Below are 26,861 nucleotides of genomic sequence, written 5' to 3'. Positions count from 1 at the left end.
CTATCTGTGTGTGCTGGATGGACGGTCCGTCAGGGGTATGGTGGTCCTCTGCCGAGGGCACAGGATCTTGACGAAGGCCCTACGGAAGCTGCTGTGGCACAGCGGGTAAAGGAACGGGTTGATGGCTGAGTTTAGCCACAGCAGCCAGAACGTCACCTCGTACCAGTGATGCGACACACAGTCTCCTCTGCACGCCGCTCGCACGATCATCAGCAGAGTGTACGGCGCCCAGCACACTGCGAAAACACACACGATTATCGCCAAGGATTTCGCAATCTTCTTGTCCTGCCTCAGACGCGAGCGCTGAACGCACCGCATGGACAGACCGTCGCTCTCCGAGCGCTTCTTGCTGTCTTCAGTCTTTTTGAGTGTCAGTGAGTTCCAGTAGATCCGCACGCTCACGCCTGTCCTCTTCCCGTACAGAGCCGAGGCATCCTGGCGCTTTGGAGAAGGGGATTCTCTTTTACTGCCGAGTCTCCTCCGACGGATGTTGAGGTAGATGCTGATGTTGAAGAAAGCCACGGATAAAAAAGGCGAGAAGAACTCAACCACTGAAGCAGAAAGCAGGAAGTACCAGGTGTAGTAGAACTCGGCGAAGCACTCGTCGTCCGGCACGCGACTCCTGCCGGTCAGCGGCTCCCAGAATAAGATGGCCGGTCCGTACAGGAGGAAGGCCAGAATCCAAACCGCTGCTATCTTCACCACAGCGAAGTGGGTCATTCCTTGCCTGGCACGATAAGATACCTGAAATCAGGGAAATAATGTTGAATAAAGTTATACCACTGCTTTGTTTTGTCCATCATTTATAAAATTATTAAATTATAAACTTGAGGCTTCGGTGTTCTTTAAAATGAAAAAATGGCTTTGTGTTTTTTTTATTAAAATACACATTGCCTAAATCTATAGTGATTTTTTTGTCACAAGTATCAATTATTTGAACATATAAACAGCCATTTCTTTCAAATAAACACTTTCTTGAGGGGAAAACAAAGGAATTGACATGCTTTTAAACATGCTTTTTAAAATGGCACATGAGCTTTGTTAACAGGACTGAGAAAACGTGCATCTATCTTCTGTTTAACCGCTCCTCAAGCCCGAGTTGAAGCCCAAGGACATCCAGCTTGTAAGACGTGTTAAGAAGAGTGGCTACTAGAGGAGGCAATGTGTTAATGGTAACACTGTTACCATGCAATGTGTTAATGGTAACACAAAGAGAGCTAGCATGTTTAGCACTAGTGAAATAAATACTTTTGGCTTTCTACCGAGGCAGATAACCTGGCTAAGTAACTAGCTAACAGCAGCTAGTTTCCCACTTCACGTTACTTCACAAAGCTGGGGAGAGCAGACTGTGTTCCTGCGATTTAGTATAATAATTAAATATAGCTGGTATCACTTCTACTTTTAAGTCTTCCACCATTGTGTACAAAAAAAAAAAAAAAAAAAAAAATCAGACAGTTTGTGTGTTGTACAGAGAGAGAGAGAGAGAGAGAGCGAGAGAGAGCGAGAGTGTGTGTGTGTGTGTGTGTGTGTGTGTGACACACTCGCGCTTTATCTGTCTTTATCTGTATATGTGCATCAACACTGAAATAACAATAATCAATTTGATAGCATTTGATATTATTCTTAGCAATAGTAGCATATGTTTTCACATGAAATCAATAACATAAAATATATTCCCTGTCTGGGAATTTTTTAAAGAATGAAATCCCTAAGATGAGAACAAAAGAACACAGAAGTCAGGGCTAGGTGCAGAAACAACTGGCAGAAGGGGTTTGGTTTTCTGCAACTACCGGTGTTTGGACCAGCAATGGAGGTAGTGGAGACCCAAACATCAGCTTTACACTGCATTTCCTCTCTCCGGATTGGGAATTGAAGTCCTCCTGCCTCTAAGCTGTGTTTCCCCCCAGAGGACCACACAGCTGACAACATCTTAGATTTATCTGTAAACATGCTGCAGGACTGAAGAATCAAGAAAAAGTGTTTGTCTAGCATCACAACAGACCGTGCAACCAACCGACCATGTTACTCTGTGTTTGGCTTGGCTGTTTAGGCCATAACTTAAATCTAGCTCTAGCCAAAGTGCTCAAAATTCAAAGCGTTGACTCAGCTGTAAGAGTATGCAGGCATGATATACAGCGAATCTCTCGCAGCTGGAACAGAAAGAGAGAATTTAAGAAAAATCAGGCAATCCTGAACATTCCTGAAAAATCACTCATTCATCATGTAGTGACGAGATGGGGGTCCACTTTCGACATGATTGAGAGATTTCTGGAACAGCAGTGCAGTGCGCACAGCAGACAGAAGCTCATGGCTAATCTAATGCCAAAAGACAGTGATGTGCACATTTTGGAGACGGTCTGTGAACTTCTGGGGCCTCTAAATGACTTCTGAAACACAGACCACCCTGTTATCTTTGAAGCCTGTTATGGAGCACCTCACTGCCATACTGAATGAAAAGGAGGAAGATGACGCCCTTACAAAACAAATGAAAAAGGTAATGATGGATGATCTGCAACACCGATACTCCTCTGAGAAAGTCAATAAGGTGGTTGACATTGCTCGCTTCATTGATCGCCGTTTCAAGGGCAACTTCTCTCAAAACCAGGATGACACCATTATCTACGCTAATGTTAGTCTTTCTGTTTATTCCGAGATTTACTGTAGTCAGCCGGATCTGGGCACTGATCCTCAACAAACTCATCTCCATACCGGCATGATAACTCTGATCTTCAACCAGATGGAACTGGATAAATATTCTGAATGTTCTGATCTAATCTGACTTCTGACCTGTAATGCTGCCTGAATCATAATCATTCACTGTTCGTTTGTTGGCCAGAGGAGAGCTGAGCGACTGAGCCTGGTTTCTCCCGAGGGTTTTTTTCTCCATTCTGTCACTGATGGAGTTTTGGTTCCTTGCGACTGTCGCCTTTTCTTTTTTCTTGCTTAGTTGGGGACACTTAATATTCAACAATATTATTGATCTGACAGCATTGACACCATTATATGAGAACTGAACTGAGCTGAGCTGGATGATGACATCACTGTTTTCTCCAGAGCGGCTATATATATATAACCAAATTAATAACTTTATACAACAAAAATGAACCATCACTGAACTTACTTAAGCTAGACCATAATGCTATTTTCTTCTAGATCTGCTGTACAGCAGAAACACACTGTGTTGCATTATTTTACTGTTATCACTGTAAAGCTGCTTTGAAACAATCTGTATTGTAAAAAGTGCTATATATATAAAAAGGTGACTTGACCATCAGGTTCACTGTAGAGGAAGCTGTGAACCTGGCGGAAATGACATCACTGCCGCCGCAGGAATCACCTGCTGATCAAGAGCAAGGAAGCAGCACTGTCCCTTCTACTGCTACAAAGAAGACAAATATTAGCCTCGCTTGCTGAAAAAGAAAAAGAAAAGAAAAAATCTGCAAAACAACAAAGGGTCAAAGAAGGAGAATTTGCACCCATCCTTCGGATGAGACGTTAAACCGAGGTCCTGACTCTCTGTGATCACAAAAAATCCCAGGATGTCTTTGGAAAGAGTAGGGTTCCTAATCATCCCCATCTACACTGATTGGCTTCATCACGGTCTCCTCTCCACCAGTAAGCTGGTGTGTGGTGGGCGTTCTGGAGCAATATGGCTGCGGTCGCATCATCCAGGTGGATGCTGGTTGGGGAGATTCCCCCCTTCTATGTAAAGCGCTTTGAGTGCAGAGAAAAGCGCTATATAAATGTAATAAATTATTATTATTATTAGGAAAGACTGACCATGGAGGGTACATTGTATTTGTCTCAGCCTCCTCATGCTCATGTTCAAGACTTAACTCTCCTTGGCAAAGTAGCAAGATCATTTCTCTGGATCCCAGCAACCAGTGTGCCCTCAGAGAGGGTGTTGAGATCTAGTGGACACATCCTCGTACCTCACCGCTCCAAACGTAATCCAGGAAACGTGAACATGCTCACATATTACGGCATCATAACTTGGACTGAAATGTGTAGAAAGTGAGCATGTCTCCAAAAACCTTATTGAGCTTCAGGCAGGGCCATTGCTAGTGGGGTGAAAGTTGGTGACTTGGAGAAGTCGGATATTATAATTGTATCTAATGGCAGAGTAAAATATAATTTATAATTGGATTACTAAAAATCTTTGTAGTAAAATAGCTCTAAAGAAGTATTAATAATCCATCATAACTTGTTATAATTGATCATGAATATTTGGATCAGTTAATAGAATGAACTTAATGTTGTAAATTAATATTACAATCAATTAACCTGTTTGTCCCGTGAACGCTCCGTGTTAATTGTTTATTAATTCTAAGAAATTTACATTTCCGGGGAATGGGAAATGTCTTTCTTACTTTACAGTACTACTAAAAGCAAGTAGTCAAAATCTGCATGATTAGCAAGTCCAGTATATAATGAGCTTGAAACACGGACAACTTTACGTGTGACATGAACAAGACTTTATTAATTAGACTAAACATTTAAACTACTCTAACATACACACACATACATGCATACAGTTTACCAAGGGAAAGAGAGCTGAAGCAGAATACAGGAAAGCAAGAAGTTATTGCATTGTTTGAAATTCAGCAGATCAACAGCCTTGAGCAAACCATCAGTTTAGTTCTAACACGTCCTTCTTTAAAGGGTAAGGATACTTAATGTATCAAATAATGAGACTAAGTTCGATACTTGCATGTCTCGCCCATTTGAATTAAACTGTCCTGATGCAGTTTGTTGAGGCTCCAGTTGATCTTTGCTGATGTGGTCTTGATGAGAGAGAACCAGTGGGAGTCAGAGGATCTTTGGTGAATGGAAAGACAAGGCCGCAGCCTGGCACATGCTTGGGGGTCCTTAGAAAACTTCTAGTTCAGTATCATCTTCACATCAGGATTTCAGAAAAGGACTAAGAGACATAGGACTAAGTTCATAATTTTTGTGGACAGAATTTCTAGGCGCAGCCAGGGGCCGGAGGGTGTCAGGTTTGAGGACCACACGATTTTGTCTCTGCTTTTTGCGGATGATGTTGTCATGCTGGCCCCATCAGACCAGGACCTTCAGCATACACTGACATGAGCCGCTTTTCCACCGAAATTACCCGGAACAATTTGTCCCAGGAACTTTTTTCCCAGGAACCTTTTTTGCCCCAGACCGGTTGCTTTCTGCGTATACACCGCGGTCTAAAGTACCGGGAAGGTAAACTGCGCGCAACTGCACCTCCCAGTCTGCGACGGACAGTAATCAGTTTTGAGCGCCACATTTATAAGTATGGAGGAGATTCAAACTGTGCTGCAGTTATTGGTTTACTAACGAGGTAGGCTAATTAACATAACAAAATAGACGAGCACTGATACTAAAGCGTGTTCAGAAAGCTCGTATGCGTATAAAATTAGACAAGGTACGTTGTGAGATGACTGGGACGAACGCGCAAAAATTTCCTTTTGCGCAAATACTCTTAAAAAAAGCCTGAACCCCGTCTATCAATCATAAATAGTGACAGTCTTGTAAATAGTTGTTTGTTACCAACCTCAATGCGCTATTTCAATCCTGTTATAGTAAATTTGTAACATGGTTTGCCTTGCAATAGATGACAATGTGTAAACATAATGACTTAATATTAAAAGCTGTGGCAGAAAAGAGACGAGCACTGATAAAGCGTGTTCAGAGCTCGTAATGCTAACGTTAGATATAAAATTGTATGTTATCAGCTATTGCGGACATTGGCCGTGAGATGGCTGTGACGAACGCGCAGAAAGTTTCCTCTTCCACAAATACCCAAATAATAAAGCCTGAAACTCGTCGCCAGTCCCCCAGTTTTTTTTATTAAATTCCATATTTGCAGACAGACAACTTTACTGCATGAAGCCACTTTTTAAAAGGGAGGTTAAAAATAAAGAAAATGCTTGTGGAGTCATCCAACCAAAATGCGGCGTGAACACAACCAATCAGCTTGTGCAGCGCACAAGTCCCACCCCTGAAAGTTCCTGAACTTTGAAAAAGTACTACCTCGTGAGCAGGGACTATCGGAGGGGGAAATATTTACCCGAAACTTCATTTAGACCCTGGTTCCTGCGGTGTAAACACATCGAGTACCAGCCCAAAGTTCCTAGTTCCTGGGGAAAGTTCCTGCGGTGGAAACGCGGCTATGGTTTGCAGCCGAGTGTGAAGCGGCTGGGATGAGAATCAGCGCCTCCAAATCCAAGGCCATGGTTCTCAGTCTAAAAAGAGTGGCTTGCCCACTTCAGGTTGGTGGAGAGTTCCTGCCTCAAGTGGAGGAGTTCAAGTATCTTGGGGTCTTGTTCACAAGTGAGGGAAGGATGGAACGGATGGAGATTGACAGAGGGATCGATGCAGCTTCTCCAGTAATGCGGTCGATGTACCGGTCTGTCGTGGTGAAGAGAGAGCTGAGTCGAAAGGCGAATTACCAGTCAATCTATGGTCCTACTCTTACCTATGGTCATGAGCTGTGGGTCATGACCGAAAGGACAAGATCCCGGACACAGGCGGCCGAAATGACCTTTCTCCGCAGGGTGGCTGGGCGATCCCTTAGAGATAGGGTGAGAAGCTCGGTCACTTGGGAGAAGCTCAGAGTCGCTTGGTCCTCCACATCGAGAGGGGCCAGCTGAGGTGGCTCGGGCATCTTTTCCGGATGCCTCCTGGACGCCTTTCCTAGGAAGGTGTTCCGGCCATGTCCCACCGGGAGGAGACCCCGGGGAAGACCTAGGACACGCTGGACAGACAATGTCTCCCGGCTGGCCTGGGAATGCCTTGGTGTCCCCCTGGAAGAGCTAGAGGAAGTGTCTAGGGAGAGGAAAGTCTGGGCATCTCTGCTTAGACTGCTGCCCCTGTGACCCGGCCCCGGATAAGCGGAAGAGGATGTATGGATGGATGGACTAAGAGACATGATCTTGTGATCAGTGATTTTTAAAGCGTGAAGATGTCACACCCTCTGGAGGGTTCTGACCAAGAAGAAGTTGTTCCCTTTGGAGGGAATTTCTTTACGACCTTTTGCTCAAGCAGGCCTTTGAATATGTAATTTGATTGGGTGTTTAACAAAAGAATCTTTAAGATTCATATAATACTAATGTGTCACAAAGTTAGCAAAATGTAATGTAAATTAACAAATGGGGGACGAAGATTGGAGTTTATAGAGACTAAACATGCTACACATGATTTTGGTTAACTTAACTATAGTATGCAAGTCTGAAACATTAATCCAAAAGAGCTGAATGAATACATAGGCCAAACCACATAAAAAGAAAATCATGAGATAGGAAAATTAGACACGTTTATACATTTCATTCCTTTTAGGGTCGTAAAAAGTCTTATCAGTCTTAATGTGTCTTGCAATCTCTACTAATGAGCTGATGAGCTGAATCATGTGTTAGATGAGGGAGACACACAAATTCTGCAGTGGTGGGGGTCCACACTGACCTCCAAATCTTTTCCAAGTTCCACTTGATTTCAAATTAAACACAGCACTTTTTCCAAATGCTATACTGAAGTGATGTCTAGTGTGAAGACACCCTTGAAGGATGAACGATACTGCTTTTCGATCCGATACTTTCAAGGCAAGTTTTGTCAACACCAAAAACAATACCAATACTTCTAAACTTAACTGATCTTTTAAATCATAATTTCTAAAGATAAAATGATTAATTACACCCACTTAACATTATATTTGTAAGTCATGTTTTTAAGATTCAATAAGCAGTAACTGCAAATTATTAGTTTATGTTTTCATGTACACCATAAGAAAAAAATTCACCTTTAAACCGAAAACGATTGTTGCATCACGCACATAAGGAGAATCTTCACAGATTTTCTTCTTTTAAATCTCAAACCTGCACATACTACCAGATTTAAAATTTGTGGCGCATCAAACACTTCAAATATTCTTAGGATTATCGTGCCAGATTTAACACCACACGTGATCTTAAGTGGATGTAAACAAAAAGGATACTGTGTCGTGGCAACTTGCTGTAGACATGTGAGGAGACATTATAAAGGCAGTTGTGTTGTTCCCACATTTCGACAGGCTGTTCCTGGTTTTATCCGTTGTCTACCGGACTTGTACAGCTGCTTGTTGTGTGCGGTCGCCATTTCAAAAGTTCCTTCACTTCCGTCTCCTTGTAGACTTGTCTCTCATTGGATATTTCGGAAGTACTGAAGTAATCATAGTCTCAATCATCCTGATTAAAAATCCTAAATATCAAACATGTTTGATATTGTCGGAACGGCCCTGATGCGTTCACAAAATGCCTCACATTACCAGATAATTTGGCCTGAACATCAGAACCGACAGATGCTCTGGATGCGATTTATTTCTCTGAATGTCGGGAGGGGTAAATCGGGCATAAACTGGCCTTAAACTCCTGTAGTCTGATCCTGGCTTTAGCTTCTCACTGGGGCAGTAACCTTGTAACATGTGCATGTTAGTATTATAAGATACAAGTACACCTTTAATTAAAAATAACCATGGTGTTACTTCAAATACTAGTCAAACAATGGTTACTGTAGTAAAACTGTAGTTATTTTTTGTAACGGACTGCCAATGAAAGTGAGTTTCCATTTGTTTATTGTGAAATAACTGCTAATTGTACTGGCCATCTGTCCGGGTTGTTTCCCTGCCTTCAGCCTGAGATGCTGGGATAGGCTCCAGCATCCCTACGACCCTTCAGAGGACAAGCGGTTTGGAGAATGGGTGGATCGAAGAGGGTATGGTGCCAATGGTTTCTTATGATCTACTTATGCTTATGATGCCTTTGGGAAATGCAGCTCTGTTTGGATAAGTGCTGCAAGTGAATCATCAGATGAACAGGAGACATGGCTCTATCCCACACCACAATTATTCGCCTATTCATATTTTGCACTTCAAAGCTTTTTTTATGCATTCAATTATGTGCTAAATAAACAAAATCTCTGGTTAAATACTAAATATCCCACTTAAAGTCCGCCTGTAGTCAATAATTGTAATCCCTTAAAACTCATATTTGATCACCAAAATGACATAAAAAAAAAAAAATCTTCCTGCCTTAAAATAGCTTGAATGTAACTCGACACCCTTGCCTCATTTAGTATATGCGGCTCTATGAATATGCAAATGAGCCCTGCCTCCACTCACTCACATCAGCTCAGAGATCCACTCTGGGATTTTCACCACAGGGGGACTTTAACACTTAAATATCTCAACACAGACTCCACTGCTCCACATTACTTTTAGCACACCATATTTATATGTAAGTGAACACATGGCGTTTGAGAGCTGCAGCAGCGGCCAACCTTTTCAGCAAATAAACAGGTCAAGTTGTGAGATGACATGGTAATACTCTTCAGTCCTTTTTACACACTTTTTGCTGTTACTTTATTTGTCATTTTGTCACTATTCACTACTCTAACTCTAAAACAAAATGTTAAATTCAGATGAAAAAGTGTTACAAAATAACAATAGCAATCGATAAATTAACTGAAAAGTCAGTAAATCAACCAAGCAATTATCAAGACGAGATAAAAAGAATAAAGAGTTTAGAATTTATAACTAATCCATTATCAGACTGCTAATTACAAATAATCTCTTAGCATATTTAATTTCAAGACAACAAAGTGTGGCATTGCTCCACTGAACCAAAAAAAAAAAAAAAAAAAAAACAGTAGCGAATGAGGTAGTGATGGGGACGAGACCGCCTATGCCGAGTCCGAGTCAAGACCGAGTCTTTGAAGGGTCGAGTCCGAGTCGAGACCGAGTCCGTTGGTTTTCAAATTCAGTCGAGTCCGAGTCAAGACCGAGTCTTTGAAGGGTCGAGTCCGAGTCGAGACCGAGTCCGTTGGTTAACATGGGAGGATTTGAACTTGAAACACGGAGTGTACTGACGCCGTGGTTAAAACAACATTGCTTATGTTTGTTCATGTTTATTTGAGGCTATAAATTAATTGGAAGATCGGTTCACGAGCAGCTTTAACTGATGCTCTACAGCGATCTGTCACGGCACATTTAAGAGCCACAAAACGGTATTTATTGTTTAAATTTCTTTTAAAAAATGACCAAATTTGAAAGGCAAGACTTTGTTTAATATGTTTAATATCAAAAGTAACCGAAAAGTAACCTGGTCTGTCCTGTCTGTCAGCGTGTTGTCAGTCTCCTCTCTGCTCCGCGATGTATTTTTCACTGCGTGAGAACATGGTGTGGCGTGAGAACGGTGTAGCTTGTCGGACATAGCGACAGTAACTAAGGGGGGCGGGTCTTTGCGATGTATTCTAGTGGACTAGTGATGGGACGAGACCGCCTATGCCGAGTCCGAGTCAAGACCGAGTCTTTGAAGGGTCGAGTCCGAGTCAAGACCGAGTCTTTGTAAGAACAAGTCCGAGTCGAGTCCGAGAAAGCAGAAATCGGTCTCGAGACCGGACTCGGAGTACTACATCACTAGAATGAGGACAAACACTTTATTTTGCTGACAACATCAGAGTATGTGTGCACCGTCATAGTGCTGCCGCCGATAGAAAGAATCTTTCTTCACTGGCTTTGATTGAAGCTGAAGCCGCAGTCTGTGAGATCAAACATGGCTGTCTTGCAGATTAAAGGCACACGTTACGTTTTGTGATTTATGTTCGTGTCATTGCTCTGATGTTAAGAGCTTGTGTGGGGAAACAAAACAAGACATTTTCAAGGACGCTTTCTGACCCGAGTCTAACCAAACATCAGAGGAACCTTTGAAGTAAATGTTCAACACTATCCACAGCTTTATATATCTGTGTTCCCAGGCCATCCCAGGATGTTTCTTTAGTTAGAGAGATTATTATTTTATCTACAGTAAAAGTAGTGTATGCACCTCTCCACTCAACAGTGCCTAAATGAAAATACAATCCTAGCCAACCAGGTTCACACCTGTTGCTGCCTAATATTCCTAGTTTACACCACTGATAATCACTGTAGATTTTTTTAGCTACTAATAATAATAGAAGAGATAATAACAATGAATTATATACATGTGTATTTTTCACAACTGTTCAAGGACTCTGGTAGCATGCAAGTAGCTCAAGCACTATTACTGTTGTGCTCTATTAAGTACAGTGGTCTTCTTTTGTGCTTTGAGCAAAGATCAAAAAGCAGTAAAATAATAAAAGTCAATCAATAATTCTTTTAGTTTGTGGGGAGAACAGGTGTGTTGTTGAGCCTGGAACTACCAGATGATCCAGTGGTTTATTTCCATCAATCCATCAAACGTTCAGCAGCACACTGTCTGAAAAAGTGGGTCATATATTTGGAGATGTGGTCTGGAAAGTTTCCCATCCTCCGCATCTCCTTCAGTGAGATAAAGCGTATTTAGATGAAGCCAGGTAAACGAATTTGGCTTGCTGTCCATGATGGATAGCTTGAGCACTCGACAAGACATCAAACCTATTTTCTTTTTCTGTCCTATTTTAATGCAATCTCAAATAAAAAGTATAGGTAATATTTCATCAGAATGGACTTGTTTCACATCTGAAATTGCTTTTATTTTTGGCTGACCAAGCCCTCTTATTTTAACCATCTATCACATAAAGACCACTTTTCACAATCCAATAAATTCCCAGTGAGTGAGATCAAGTCTACAATTTTCTCGTTGAATATCCTATTTCATTTTATAAAATATATTACAATATGGAAGCAAAGTGTGCAGCGAACAGCGTTTCACATTGAATTTAAGCAGGCAATGGGTAGTGGCAGTTTGTGCGAACTTTTCAGAGATGCTGATAAGTAAACAAACATTGATCAAACTAATATAAGATTGCAGCAGGTTTGATTTTTATGTATCTGCTGATAATCAGTGGTCTAATATTCTGTGTTTAGTTAGGCTTCTTTGTTATCTACACTCAAAAAAAGAAATTTTGCCTCTTGTTCAATTTAATGAATTAAAATAAGCTAAAGTAACACGATTGTGTAATATTTTGTCACAACTTCATTTAATTGGGTTCAATCAACCTAATATATTTAAAACTGAAGTTTACTTAATTAATTTGTGTGAAAACTACATGAATCATTTTTGTTGACAACTAACTGGGCAGTGGATCTGTAGTTCCCAGCATGCTTTGCAAGGGACTGCATTAGGATGGTAAATTTAGGGATTAAAGTGTTATTTTATGTGTTTTTCTGTAAATGGAAAGATGTTGTTAGTTAATGTTAGTGTTTAATATTCAGTTATGTTAGAAACTTAGAGAACTTTCTGTAATGTTTTTGAATTTTGTGGTTACCATTATGCAGAAGAGTGGCGACTGTGGGCACTCAGAATACACTATACATGCATTAAACCCCTTTCGCAAAGTGGTTTTAATTTAAGTGAACAAAATTAATTAATTAATTAATTAATTTTGAACACTCAAAAGCTATTCTTTGAATTAATGTAATTAAATCATGGAAAGGATTTCCACGTGATTAAATGGCTTTCTTTCAGCACTAAGCACTTTTGTTAGGCTAACTTAAATTGCATAGATTGGATCAACTTTATTAGCTAGTGTGATTGTACTACTGTAAAATAAGTTGGATTCAACTACATTTAATTAAGTTGAATGCAAGTTAAGTAAATTAGTTGGGCTGACACTATTAAATTAAGCTGTGCCCAACCATAGTAAATAAGTTGAATCAATCTTAATAAATTAAGTTGACCCAACGTAAGTACATTAAATTGGAATAACAGAATTGCATAATGCTGAAATAAAGCAAGTTAATCACGTGGAAAAACTTTCCAATGTTCATTCAAAGAGTTATTTTTTGAGTGTAGGTTTCCAATCTATCCATCTAATATCCAATCTGATGAAACTTACATTCATCTTCAAAACACACATTAAGGTATAAAAATAAAATTTGAAGATTAAAATGTTTAAGCTTCATAAAGTCCATAAAGACATCATTGAATCACTTTTCATATTGTTTTTTTTTTATCATGTGAACGCATTTTAATCGGAGCCTTCTAAAGAGACACAATTTCTTTATATAATGAACAGATTTAATTAAGGCTTTTACTTACATAAAAACCTTTTAAGATGCACATCAAATGAGAGCTCAACACTACTTGCTTGATGCACAAGAACCAGTGAGGTTTGTTCTCGCGTATCAAGGACACACGGTCATTCTGTCAGCCGGTGAGGTGCATGGAGTGAGCTGAGCGGTTCTTGAAATGTAATCTGTCAGCCAGTGAGCTTGCAAACTCCCTAGCATTAAATCAGGGTTCTTCAAATCTAGACCTCAATTCAAGGTCCCACTCCCAAACCTAATCAAGCACCTTGAACAAGCTATTCAATATATAAAGCTATTCGTATAGACCTGCAACAGTGATAAGATAAAGCTAAGAGTGGTCCAGACCAACCTTACGAAAGTGTGACTTACAGAAGATATACTTAGCGTACGAACGTCTCGGGAATTGTGCCATAACGTTAAGAGAGAGGTTAAGGAATAGGTTAAGAACTACTTAGTGATAAGAACGTTTTGGGGAACCGGGCCCAGAGCGTTAATTGTGGTTTTAAACTACTCTTTATTGTCAGAACATATCAAACACTTGCCAAACAGGTGAACATTTCACAAATCTGAGGTACAACATTCAAAGATTTGTCATTTTTCCTTAACAAAATAAATATCTTAATAGAAAAATGTATTTCTTAGTTGCTGCATGTGCTAATGGGGGATATTGTTTCAAGTCTTAAAACAGGTTTGTGTTGCCTGACTTTGATGGCACGGGTTTGCAGTGCAGGTGCAATATTAATATTACATGTTTTGTCTCGAAACGCATATTTGACAGTGAGTTGACAGTAGTATTAGCTTGAGTTAGGATGCAGATTTACTATGTTAAATTTATGTTCATTAACAAAAACAGTAACAGTAACATCTGTTAAAAAAAAAATGTAACAACCTCATTTTTATTTGGTAAAATGTAATATTCTGACTGTTTGAGTTTTATTAAAATGAACCACTGGTCATCCAGTAGCATGCATTTAGATCATGATAACCACAGATAAAACCAGGCATAGCCTGTAGCACCTCACTATCATGGCAAAATGTAACTTTATGGTTTCTATGGTATTTGTATGAAAAGCAGTAGCCTAAATACATTATGAAATTATATTCCATTAGTCCTTTAATACATTCTCCTGTTTGTCAGCGCTGTTTCATCTGCCTTTAAACTGGTTTAAATCACTGAGACATGTATGTTCTTCGCTGAATTCAAGCGCTTCTCACTGGATCTCACTGTGACCGAGACCGATCAGAGTAAACGCATCTGCTCTAGTGAGCTCGTTGATCCATTTGGACTTTGAGGCGAGCGGATAAATGGCCCGTGCGGCGTGCGGTTCAAATGAGTTTCGTTCCGCTTTTGGCGCATAAACATTATCGAACTCTTGATATCGTTTTATCGAGAAAAATTATATCGCGATAATTATCGTTATATCGCCCAGCCCTAAGTTCTCCTCTCCTTCCTCATGTCTACGATCATCTCCTTGGTTTTGTCTGTATTGAGAGTGAGATTGTTTTCTTCACACCATTCCACTAGACTCGATAAATCCAACAACCGTGGTGTCGTCAGTGAATTTCAGGATGATGTTATCCTTATGGTTAGCAACGCAGTCGAATGTGAACAGTGTGTAGAGCGTAGGACACCTTCTTTCGGGGTACCAGTGTTCATCACAATGCTGTTTGATGTGATATTTCCATTTCTGACAAACTGTGGCCTGCCAGTGAGGAAATCCAACAGCCAATTGCAAAGTGCAGAGTTCAGTCCAAGTTGTAACAGTTTATCAGTGAATAACTATTAAAAGTGCAACTGTAGTCAATGAAAATCATCCTAGTGTAAGCGTCTTTGTTTTTCGAGATGTGAGAGGGTTATATGAAGGGCTGCTGAGATGGTGTCCGAGGTAGATCTGTTCGGGCGGTAGGCATACTGTAAGGAATCCAGCGTTTCCGGTACACTGCTCTGAATGTGGGTCAGAACCACTCTCTCAAAACACTTCATTATGATTGCAACTGTTCTGTAGTCATTCAAACAGGTCACTGTTCTCTTTTTGGGAACTGGGATAATGGTGGTAGTTTTAAAACAGGTAGGAACCGTGGCCTGTGAGAGTGACAGATTGAAGTAGAGGTGAGAACATCAGCCAGCTCTGAGGCACATCCCCTAAAGGCCTGCCCAGGGGTGTTATCCGGGCCTGCAGCCTTGCGAGGAGTAATTCTCCTTAAGGCTTTGTGTACTTGAGCTAGTGAGACAGTTAAAGGGGGGTTGTGCGATCTGGCTGTGCGAATGGCCCCTCTGTGTATAGCTGCTGGAGGTCTTAAAGTGGGCGTAAAATTGGTTTAGCTGTTCAGGCAGGGTGACAGTGGAGCTACTTACATCTGAAGTGCTCTTATAGTCTGTGATGTGTTGCAGGCCTTGCCACATCCACCTAGCATCAGCAGTAGAGTAAAAGCTCTCAATTTTCTCTCTATACTGCCTTTTAGCCTTCATGATGGTCTTCCTTAGTTTGTACTTTGCTGCAGTGTACTCCTGTGTTTCCTGATCTAAATGCAAGAGATCGAGCACACAGCATGTTGCGCACCTGACTGTTATATTTTGATGGAAGAATCCTTTAAGATTTAAACACCTCCCAGTCTGTCTGAGCAAAACAGTCTTGCATTATGCACTCCTCTGGAGACCAGAGTTTAACTTGTTTAACAGTTGGGTTTGTTTGCTTAAAGTCAATAATTGTATACCTCACCTTTGATCACCAAAATGACATATTTAAAAAAAATAATTCTTCTTGCCTTAAAATAGCTTGAATGTAACTAGTATATGCGGTTGTATGAATATGCAAATGAGCCCCGCCTCCACTCACTCACTCAGCTCAGAGATCCACTCGTTGACGATCACACATTGATCTGATTGGTTACAAGGTAGTTTGTGACGTCAGAAACACCAGCGAAACCGTGTTTTAGAGACTGTCTTTGGTTCACTGCAGTTTTAAGGAGAAAATACTCAGCAATGGTGTTGACTTATGAATTTACATAAGGTTATGTAAGACACGGTTTGTCTTATTGGTCATGGTTTGGTTTTTCATGGTTTGTTATATTAAAAACACCACATAGACATATAAACAACATTAAAAGCTGGATGTTCACCACAGGGGGACTTTAAGTCTATAAATATGATCAGAAAGTCCAAAATGAGGGCGGGTGCGGCTTTGTATGCATCTCAGATGTTACTGTAAACATGATCCAGCATATTCTGATCATGTGTGGGAATGTGTACGTGCTGAAAATATTTCGGCAATACAGTCCGTAGATCAGTGGTTCCCAACTCCAGTCCTCGTGACCCACTGCTCTGCACATTTTGTAGGTCTCTCTTATCTGACACACTCAGTTCAGTTCATGGAGTCTCTCCTAATGAGCTGATGATCTGGTTCAGGTGTGTTAAATAAGGGAGACATACAAAATGTGCAGAGCAGTGGGTCACGAGGACTGGAGTTGGGAACCACTGCCGTAGATTACAGTAATTGAAGTCGCCCACGATAAACAAAAGCAGCATCGGGTTGCGCCGTTTCCAGCGCATTGATGGCGTCTTGAGTTTGCCAAGCGCTGCTGATGAGTTGGCATGCGGAGGAATGAAAACAGTAGCTAAAAACACAGCACTAAATTCCCATGGTAGATAATAGTTATAATAGAATAGCATTTCTGTAGCAGCATCTCAACATCTGGTGAACAGTGCTTAAAAACAACCTGTACTCCACACCATGAGTTGTTAACAAACAAACAAACACACACACACACACACACACACACACACACACACACACCTCCCCCTGGTCTTACCGGAGGCTGCTGTGCGTTTGTAACTGCAGGACAGATTCCGGGACTTTGACTAATAGCCAAGCCTCTGCAAAAATTAAAGCACTAATTTCCCATTGCGTTGTAATCCTGATACCCAGTTTGTCAAGTTTGTTGTCCAGTGATCGCACGTTAGCTAGCAGGAGGCTGGGTAGCCGTGGTCAGCTAGCGCAAGCTTTTAGCTTGACATAAAGTCCCCCTCTGTTGCCTCGCATGCGTCTCTGCCTTCGCAGGGATCAGCGCAGGGTCGGCATCCTCACCTGAGGTAAGAGGCCTTCTCTGGGATCGCAGTGGTTACGTGCGATGCAGACAATGCAGTACAGGTTTGGAGGTATAAAACCGGTAGTGATGTGTCGTTCATGAACGATTCGTTCATTTTGAACGAATCTTTAATATGACTCGGGACTACCGAGTTGTCTCAGAGAGTGATTAGTTTATTTTGTGTTGACCGCGCATGCGCGCAACATCCCATAGTTTCTGTACATGAAACAGAAATGATTAGTTTGAGTCTTCGGGAGTTCGGGTCCTCCGAGTCTTTCGTTCCTCCTGTCAGTCCCATTGAGACTATATGATTAGTTCATCGAGTCTTTCGGGTCTGAGTCTTCGTTCTTTTGTCACGTGACCGCTGGTATCTCGCTACAAATACAACATTAGATTCGTATTATTGACTGTGTCTGAATGTATATTGTTTTATATTTAGGAATTAACATACAATTATCAAAATATATGAGCAATAAACATTATCTGGAAAAATAAAAAAAGTTCCATCTTGTTATTGTCCCTGTCCATATATATATATATATATATATATATATATATATATATATATATATATATATATATATATACACTGCGGTACTGACAGCATATTTTCTATGGGACTGACAGGAAGAACGAAAGACTCGGAGGACCCAGCCGAGCCGAACCCGAACTCCCGAAGACTCGAACTAATCATTTCTGTTTCATATACAGAAACTATGGGATGTTCAACACAAAATGAACCGGTACTTCAGTGCGTCTCGAAGTTCAAACCCGAAGACATGAGGCGGGGAACAGACGTGATCAATTTGAAGTTGTATAAGAAAGAACGTCTCGGATCAGGCGGTGAGGTGAACTAACAGACTGCATTAGCCTGAACTTAAGACCCAACTAATCAATTAATTAAACATTTCGATTTCTTATCATTTGGATTTGGCTGCATTACCCTATAGTTTATTTTTATTTTTTTCAAATGTAATCAACATTTTCGTAAGTACTATGTGTTGGGCTATTTAACATAACATTTTAATTATATTCTGCTGAAATTAACGAAACGAAAAAAAGAGATTTGTTCATTTTGCTGATCGAGATTCAAAGATCCGAGTCCGTAAAATGATCCGAACTTCCCACTACTAAAAACCGGTATATGCAGGATCATTATAGTGCAAAACATTTCTGCTCTGTAAAACAAAAAACAAGAAACATAAAAACACAGCGTACAAGATCGGAGCAAACAAACACATCTGCCACGGAAGGTGCCATGTTGGTTTAGAGTCCACGATCACGAGACTATTCCTACTAATTCTGAGGAATTCCTTACTGTTGTGGTGGCCGATAGGTGTTGTCAGGGTGTTCTGATAAATACAAGTAGTATGGACACTTCCAATATATGGAAGATAATAATAAAGCAGAAGCAGATAACAATGCAAAATGTTTTTAAGGGAATGTATGTTTGCTTTACTACACTTCAGTCCTTTTTTTACATCATCAAATATGTTCTGCAGTGTAACATAAAAAAAGGAAAAAGAGCTATGCCAACCCCAACACAGAACAAAAGTACTACACAAATGCCAAGATGCTTGACACATGGGATTTAGCAGTGGATTAAAGCCAGTTATGATGAGGCACAATCAGCATCAGCTTTGGCTTATCATGTGCTGCCAGTGGGACTCCATTGTCCTGCCACCCATTCCTTTCATGAGACTTATCCCAGCAGTACCACTGGGACTGGACTGAGTGACAGTGATTTGAAGGGAAGCATCCTCACAAAAATCAACTAACAGACTTGCATTACCATTTAGAAAGGTTGATGGAGTACGACATTAGTGACAGTGCAATTCTTTAAAAAAAAGGATAAAATTACCACAAGAGTGTCAATAGAACAGGGTTACAAGAATCTGAATTGCTCTTTAACATGCTAAAATATGCGCAATTACTTATTACAATTACTTATTTTCTGCCAGATGTTTTTCAAGGTAAATGTAAGTCTTTCCAAAAAAGGGATACCTGGAAACTCTAAAAGGACACAAAATAACCAAGTGATATAAGGAGACCATATAATTCATACATTTATGCACACCAAAGCACACACACACACACACACACACACACACAAAAACATTACAGGAAAAAAAAACGTGTCTTATTTCATAGTGTATAGTATGTTTAGTGCAACAGCAAAGAGCTTGTTTACATTTTAGACAAGTCAAGTTGCGATACCGAACGGGACTACATGCCAAAAAAAAACCTCACCTAAACCAACCGCCTTGACCTGACTGCATATACCCACTACAGTACACATATCCATTCAGAATGACTAAACACAGCAACATACACATGACAAATCAAAATATTATTCTGGATATGAGTGGAAACAACCTGAATATAGTGAAATGTGTCTGTACATAAATACAATGTGCGATCAGTGTGTCGAGAGCATAGGCTACACAGTTTGTTTGTGCATCAATACAATGGACTCACACATGCTTACTGTACAACTCCTTTAAGTCACTGTAATCGTCTATACCAGGGGTGCCCAACCCTGCTCCTGCCGATCGACTGTCCTGCACAGTTCATCTCCAACCCTAATCAAACACATCTGCCTTTAATTCTCAAGTGATCCTGAAGACCTTAATTGGTGGTGTGTTTGATTAGGGTTGGAGATGAACTGTGCAGGACAGTCGATCGGCACCCCTGCTCATACCTTGATTGCAATCCTCATCCATCAAAACTTTACTTGCAAGACGCTGGTTTACTTTATCCAGCTGAGAAACGTGGTTTGCGTATCATCTGGCTATACAGCTGAGGGATGTTTTGCCATTCCATATATTTCACACAGCGCGATGCGTAAGGGATCGTGCTCTTCATAAACAATCACAGAATATGACAGAGCTCGTGTTTTAAAGCGAAACACACACTGGAATGAATAATTCACTGAACACGCAACATGAGTCTATTATCTCTGCCAACTGATGTAATAAGCCTCCTTTTCTGTACATTGGCGCTTTTTTGGACTGCTTGAATGAATTCGCTAACTGGATCATTGGACAGAACATTTTCCCAGAGTTTAGCGGTTTCTGGCAAACAAAGAAGCGGAATCGGCTTGAACGGTTAAAATGATTACAATTGCCAACTTCCAGGGTTACAGGTGCTTGCGCCATTGTATATGCTTCATATGAGGATGGACGTGGGAATATCCCAAAATAAATTATTCACTTCAGACCTCAGTGAATTCCAGGCAATCAGACAGTTCACATGTTGACCACATGATGTCGCCAAGACACATTGAGAGCATATCGTGTTTTTGTGTCAATTATGGCAAAAATAACATAAAATCGCTTTGAAAACAGCTGACGAAAAACAAAAACAAAGGTATTATTACATAAACTTAATGTCTAATGTTAAGATTTGTTTTTACATTTATGCTCATTGGAAGCAGCCGATATCTTGTGCACCCCGAGTTCACAGGCCGAATGTCCGACTTTGAGTGGCATTCCAGATGTTATTTCCAAAAAACGAGATTGGAAAAATCCAAATTCCGAGCTGTCTGAAACACAGCTAAGATCATCTAACTGCGTGACGTTATGTTAATGACGCAATTTTACGTGCTTCAGTAATTTATTTGGTTTAAATTATTTTAACATGTTAAGGACTTTAAATGAATCACATGCGTTAACGTCGACAGCCCTAGCTACAGTATTTCATGTGAGAATCAATCCCCTCAATACATCAGTATTGAATGTAGCTTCTTAAAAATACAGAAGCATGAGTATCATAATCTTGTTCAGTTCTATGTGGTACTCCATAATAGTCTGCATCCGAGTTCGGCTTTCATGTAAGTCAGACTAGTGAACAAAGCAAATAAGTCACTGTGACTGTGCATGTGTTTCTAAATGAATGAGTTTCATGAATAGAGCTTGTTGCTGTTGTTAATTCTGCTGGTTGCCATGAGCTAAGAATACTGAGTCACAATGAATACACGTTGCTATAACTGAATGCACAGTATGCTATATTTCACTCCATATTATAAGAATTAGGCCTCACCGCTTCTGTAACGGAGAGGTAGCGGTCGTAGCTGATAAGTACGATGTTGAAGACAGAAGCGGTGCAGAGAAGGTAGTCAACGACAAGCCACAGCTTGCAAAGTCCTTTACCCAGCATCCATTTCCCTGTCAAGACGTAGGGTATATACACGGGTATACAGAAGGCACCTGTGGGAAACACCAATCAGAAGCCACAATTATAGTCATTCTTCAAACTCTTCATTCTTGCAACATTTTGTCCATTCAGTTGGTGTTGATGCTGTCAACCTTGATGTAAAGGGTGAAAAGGGTGGATTTTTATTTTTTTATGGTTATACAGTCATTGCAATTTCAAGAGTAAAGATAAGGTCAGATTAGCAAAATTATGAAATCAAAAAGCGTCCATTGTCAGTACTGTAGTGATGCCTGAAGCACAGTTCACACAGAAGTTACTCTGAAAACAAGCAGCTTTCTGTTTGTCAACGCAGCGAATCCAAAGCAAAGTTTAATGTTTGCACATTTACAGTTAACTCTTGTGCAAACCTCTTAATAATACAAATAAAATAATTGTTTGAGATTGAAAAAAGAACCAAACAAATGCACTTAAAAGTATAAAAGTAAAAAATATCCATTCATACTTATTCATATTAACTGCACATGAATGTATTAATGCAACGCAAATCACTTAGGAATAAGAAAACGGTAAATGTTATTCTGCATCAAAAATAAATGTGAAGCTATATAGTCACCAGCAGGCAGAGAAGAATTACTTCATTTGTATGTGGAGATGTGTTATACTGTAGCAATATCATTTAAATACAATAAAAGACAATAAAGTTCCTTACAGTACAATAAGAAAAGGTCCCATTCAAAGTGCATTTCCAATCACATAAAATTAGTCAAGGTTTCGAATGAGAAATAAGAGTCAAATCAATACAGGCAAGACAATAAAGATGAGAAGCCTCAGAATTCAAGTAATACAAGAATACAAGCAATTCTTTATATAGAGACTGTGGTGAGCAGCCAACCAACACTGAACTACCTGTAGCATAAACATGTTTACGTGGAACAAGACTGATTTGCCTTAAAGGGATTTCATTCAAATACTTTCTAGCTTCACACCATTTGCTTTCCTCAACAGTTGTTTGATTTTTATTTTACTGTGATGGCATATAGGAATCATCAAGAATCAGTTTTTGTCATCACTAGAACAGACAACAGTGGACACATATATCATAGCCTACATCACATACAGTGATTAATTAATTTAGAGTATTATTTTTAACACCATGATTTGACAAGGCAAGATTCTGACATAATACACGGAGAGAAAAATGTAAAAAATAATTGGAAGCCATGCAATATTTTCTTTCTTTGCCCAAACAAATACAGTAAATGCACAGTGATGTGAAGAATAAGGGCAACAGAACATAGCTGTCCGCACTTATCCCACTTTAATCCAGTGCTGTACTTACAACAGAACTCTATTAACTCTAGTTTTCTCTCTTGTTTGAGTATTATGGAGAAATACAAGTAATATATATATATATATATATATATATATATATATATATATAACAAGCTGTGATAAAAAAATAAAAATAATTCGACCAACATACAACCTGAAATTAGAGGCTATTGTTTATTAATATATTTAGATAATAATCTTACTAAATAATAATTTGACTAAAAACTAGTACAATTATTAAAGTTAAAAATTTTTATTCTATTTAATTGTATTCTCTGAAAGCAATATTTCAGACAACCCAGTTCTTCATATTGTTAAATTATAGCATTCACCCTGGAGTCCTGTCGAACACTGGCACATGTCTGATTCTGACTTAAAATCACTGACCATGAAACTTCTCTGTGAACTTTACTTACCAACGAGGAAGTCTGAGATTGCCAGGTTTAATAGGAAATAATTGCTCTGTTTGCGCAAACTCTTGTCCATCTTGAAGGCGACGATGACCAGTGCGTTGCCACATACGATCACAGTAATCAATATGACCATCATGAGCGTGAGCAGCGCGAGCACCGGAGTCGCGAACCCCGAGTCTCTCCTCACGACGGTCCAGTTACTGACCGTGTGTTCACGGGTCATGTTGGGATCGCCGTGATGGTTACCCATCGAGAGCTTCTCGATCTTCAGTTCGAGCTTGTCTTTTTCATGTGTCTCATGAAGAATGAATTGGTCTAGTAAATGTCTCGTGTGCGCGCAAGTTGACGCCCCTTGCCCGTTCCCACTGCAACCTGGTCTCACAGCAATCCAGCTTCCCTGGCAATAAGACCGAAATAATAACATTAAAATAAAAACAATTAAATTAAAAAGCGATCAAACGACAGAACAATGCAATATCAAGTTAATCACTTTAAAAATAAATATTTAAAGTGATTTATTTTTAAAGTAAACCCAGAATAAAGCGATACGTTTCCAAATTATAAAACAACGTCAGTTGGGGGAGCGCAGGTGTTGGAACAGGGAATCCGTGTGTGGACCACTGATGCTGCCTGTCATTGACTTACATAGGCATCACTTCCGTGGGCCCATCACGGAACTTTCGGCGATTCCGTGAAACTGCCACAGATTTTGAGTTAAGGGGCCGTGTTCATTTCACGGAATTCTGTGAGACCAGGTGCGCGCGTCAAGGGCGATTTACTATTCGGTGTTCATATACTGACATAATCCAAAAATTGCTTTTAACATTTACTTATGCAACACTCTTTACAGAAAAATATCCCACAGTTATGGATAAACTCACAACATCATCATCAAGTGCTGTGGCAACAAGTGTCCTCCAACATATTCAATCCGTGGCCAAGTTCTCCACATCTTCCCATGGGACACTGGCATTCTTCAGGTCTTCGTGAAACATCTGTCTCCGTGCCTTCCTTGGTCTTCCCTGTCTCCTGCATCCTCCTGCTGGTGTCCACTTCCTAACTGTCTTTGGGTGTTGTTGTTAGGGCATGTGTAGGATGTGTCCAGCGAGGTGCACCCTTTGCTCTGTCACAGTTTCAAGTCTTCATGTGAAGTCTCACTCCTCCTCAGGATCTCTTTGATATATGCAGAACCAATATTGAAAATAGTCATTTATATTTTTCCATATTAGTAAAGCATTTTGTTTTCTCTTTTAAGCTTCATAAACTGTACTGGATGTCTGCCTAATGCCTTTATCAAAAAAGTGTCAGGCTCATCAGGTGTTTTGGTAAAGGACATATTCATTGACATCCATTAGTTCTAGTCATGCAGGGACTTCATGATGCAATAGACAAATGCATATTTCTGCAAGTGTATATAGCAGGTGCTTGTCTGAACAAAGATGGGAGTGTTCAGGGAAACCTTTTGAAAACAATCAATATTTTTGGAATTCTTTTTGGTGCTGAAAGAATATTACAGATGGACACACTTGACATACTGAACATTATTCTGAGTTTGTTACCTTTACATTTAGATGGACTTAATGTCTTACATTTAGCTTCATTAAACCTTTTATTACAGTGGTCACTATAGTATACCATAACTACATCTATGGTATCATTATATCACTACCTGGTTAATGTAAATGTAATATACCCATGAATGTATATTATAGAAGCATTTTCTTGCTGACATTTATAATTATTAACTATTTTAAGTTTCATTTAGTTACAATAAAAGTGAACAATAATCACAAGGATATAGAATTAAAGTTGAGAATGTAAAATGTTGTGCTTACGTTTTTGCCTATTTGTTCTTTAAAGCGGAGAAACAAATATATTTTCAAAAGTTGAATCTCATCTCTTGGTTTGTAAAAATATAACTTCATCATTATTCATCATTTTTCTCCTCACGATATTCTACCTTCTCACTTCATAAATGGTCCGGATGTTCTGCGTATCATTAACAACAGTCTCTTGACTGGGACTGTCCCTGCTTGTTTTAAACTCGCCACTGTGACTCCCATCCTCAAGAAACCGTCACTCGACTCTGCTGTATATGCGAATTACAGACCCATTTCCAACCGGTCTTTCTTATAAAAAATTCTTGAAAGAACGGTCTTTATACAGCTGCAACACTATCTTTCACAGCACTGAGTCTGCTCTTTTAAAAGTTCTTAATGACATTTTAATAACGACAGATGCTGGCGATACCATGGCTTTAGTGCTATTAGACTTGAGTTCAGCTTTTGACTTTGTAGATCATAAGATTCTCCTATCTCGGCTAGAACGCTCGATCGGTTTCTCAGGTATGGTACTCAAATGATTGTATTCTCATTGTACATGCTTCCTTGGGGATACATTTTTAGTAGATTTGGTGTGTCGTACCACTGTTATGCGGACGACACCCAACTCTACATACCTATAAAACATAATGAAAACACTACATGTAAGAGACTACAAGACTGTCTTCACGAACTCAAGCTGTGGCTCACTAACAACTTCATGTTGCTTAATGACGATAAAACCCAAATCATCCAATTTGGTCCAAATGAGCTCTCTGACTCTCTGGCTCTCTGATCTTGGCACCCTCACACACCACACCTCACTTGTTAAGTTAAAAACTTAGGATTTTATCTTGACAGTAGTCTTAAACTGAACAAACAAATTAATGTCACAGTTAGAGCCAGCTTTACGCCGGTTGGCCAAAGTCAAGCCATTTTTAAACAGGAATAGCTTTGAAACTATTATTCACGCTTTTATTTCAACACGACTTGACTATTGCAACTCATTATATGTCGGGTTACCTCTCTCTTCCATCTCTCGTCTTCAGATGGTCCAAAACGCGGCTGCCCGTCTGCTCACTGGCAGCCGAAAACGAGATCACATCACCCCAATCCTACGTTCTCTGCACTGGTTACCAGTCCGATACAGAATTGATTTTAACATTGCATTATTTGTTTATAAATCTCTTTATATCCTACAACCAGGCCCCCAAATACCTTTCTGACTTAATTGTCACTCATAATCCATCCAGATCACTGTTCCATCTCTTGGCTGTTCCACGATCTCGCTTAAAACGCAGAGGTGATCGAGCTTTTGCAGTAGTCGGCCCTAAGCTGTGGTAACTACATGTTAAATCAGCTTCCACATTAGCTGATTTCAAATATTTACTGAAAACACATTTTTTCACTAGTGCGTTCAATGTACCATAACTTGTATGTTTTTTGTCTTGTTTTGTTTTGTTTTTCTTACTTTACTGTACAGCACTTTGACCAACCAAGGTTGATTTTAAATGTGCTTTATAAATAAAATTGATTTGATATGATCATATTGATTTTTTTAAAGTTACTGTATGTCTCACTATAATAGATTGCCCCTGTAACGCAGTACGGTCAGCCATCAGGAAGTGAGTGCTTCTAATTTACTTCACTTTTCTCCGTTGAATCCAATGGGGTCGCTGTGTCCATTTATTTTACTGTCTATGGTATTTCAACTGTCGCCATCATCACTGAATCATTCTCCGCACTGTGGAAAAGCTAAAACCGGGCAGGTCGACAAGCACGGGACACTGTAAGAATAGTTAAAATATGCTTTATTTGTACAGTTACTTAGCCTGTAATATTACCGTTCATACTGTTCAACATACCGATGATTTTATTTCTGAAATGATTGTGGCAAACCAAGTTAGCAAATTGTCATTAGCGTAGATTTGAGTAAAAATATATTTTATAATGAATAACTTTGAGTAAAAAGGATCCGTTCCGGAGCTTGTGATACCTCCGCGGCAGATCCGTTCTGGAGTCAGTTTGCTATCTGGGATGTGCTATTGG

At 39.8% G+C, this 26,861-nt stretch overlaps 1 protein-coding gene across 1 annotated transcript; it reads right to left on the bottom strand.

Annotated features, from left to right (window-relative positions):
* LOC311291720 (histamine H3 receptor) lies at positions 1 to 23,242 on the bottom strand (the record flags this gene model as incomplete). The annotated part of the gene is made up of 3 exons (XM_084410918.1): positions 1 to 744; positions 21,134 to 21,300; positions 22,996 to 23,242. 3 exons carry the CDS (start codon positions 23,240 to 23,242, stop codon positions 1 to 3), a joined length of 1,158 nt encoding a protein of 385 aa, XP_084267044.1.
* Between the last annotated feature and the right edge of the window lie 3,619 nt (positions 23,243 to 26,861).

The sequence above is a fragment of the Rutilus rutilus genome, assembly GCF_951802725.1.
Source record: "Rutilus rutilus genome assembly, chromosome: 6".
NCBI lineage: Eukaryota > Metazoa > Chordata > Actinopteri > Cypriniformes > Leuciscidae > Rutilus > Rutilus rutilus.
The sequence above is the reverse complement of the archived record's forward strand: the minus strand, read 5'-3'. Positions and strand labels throughout refer to the sequence as shown.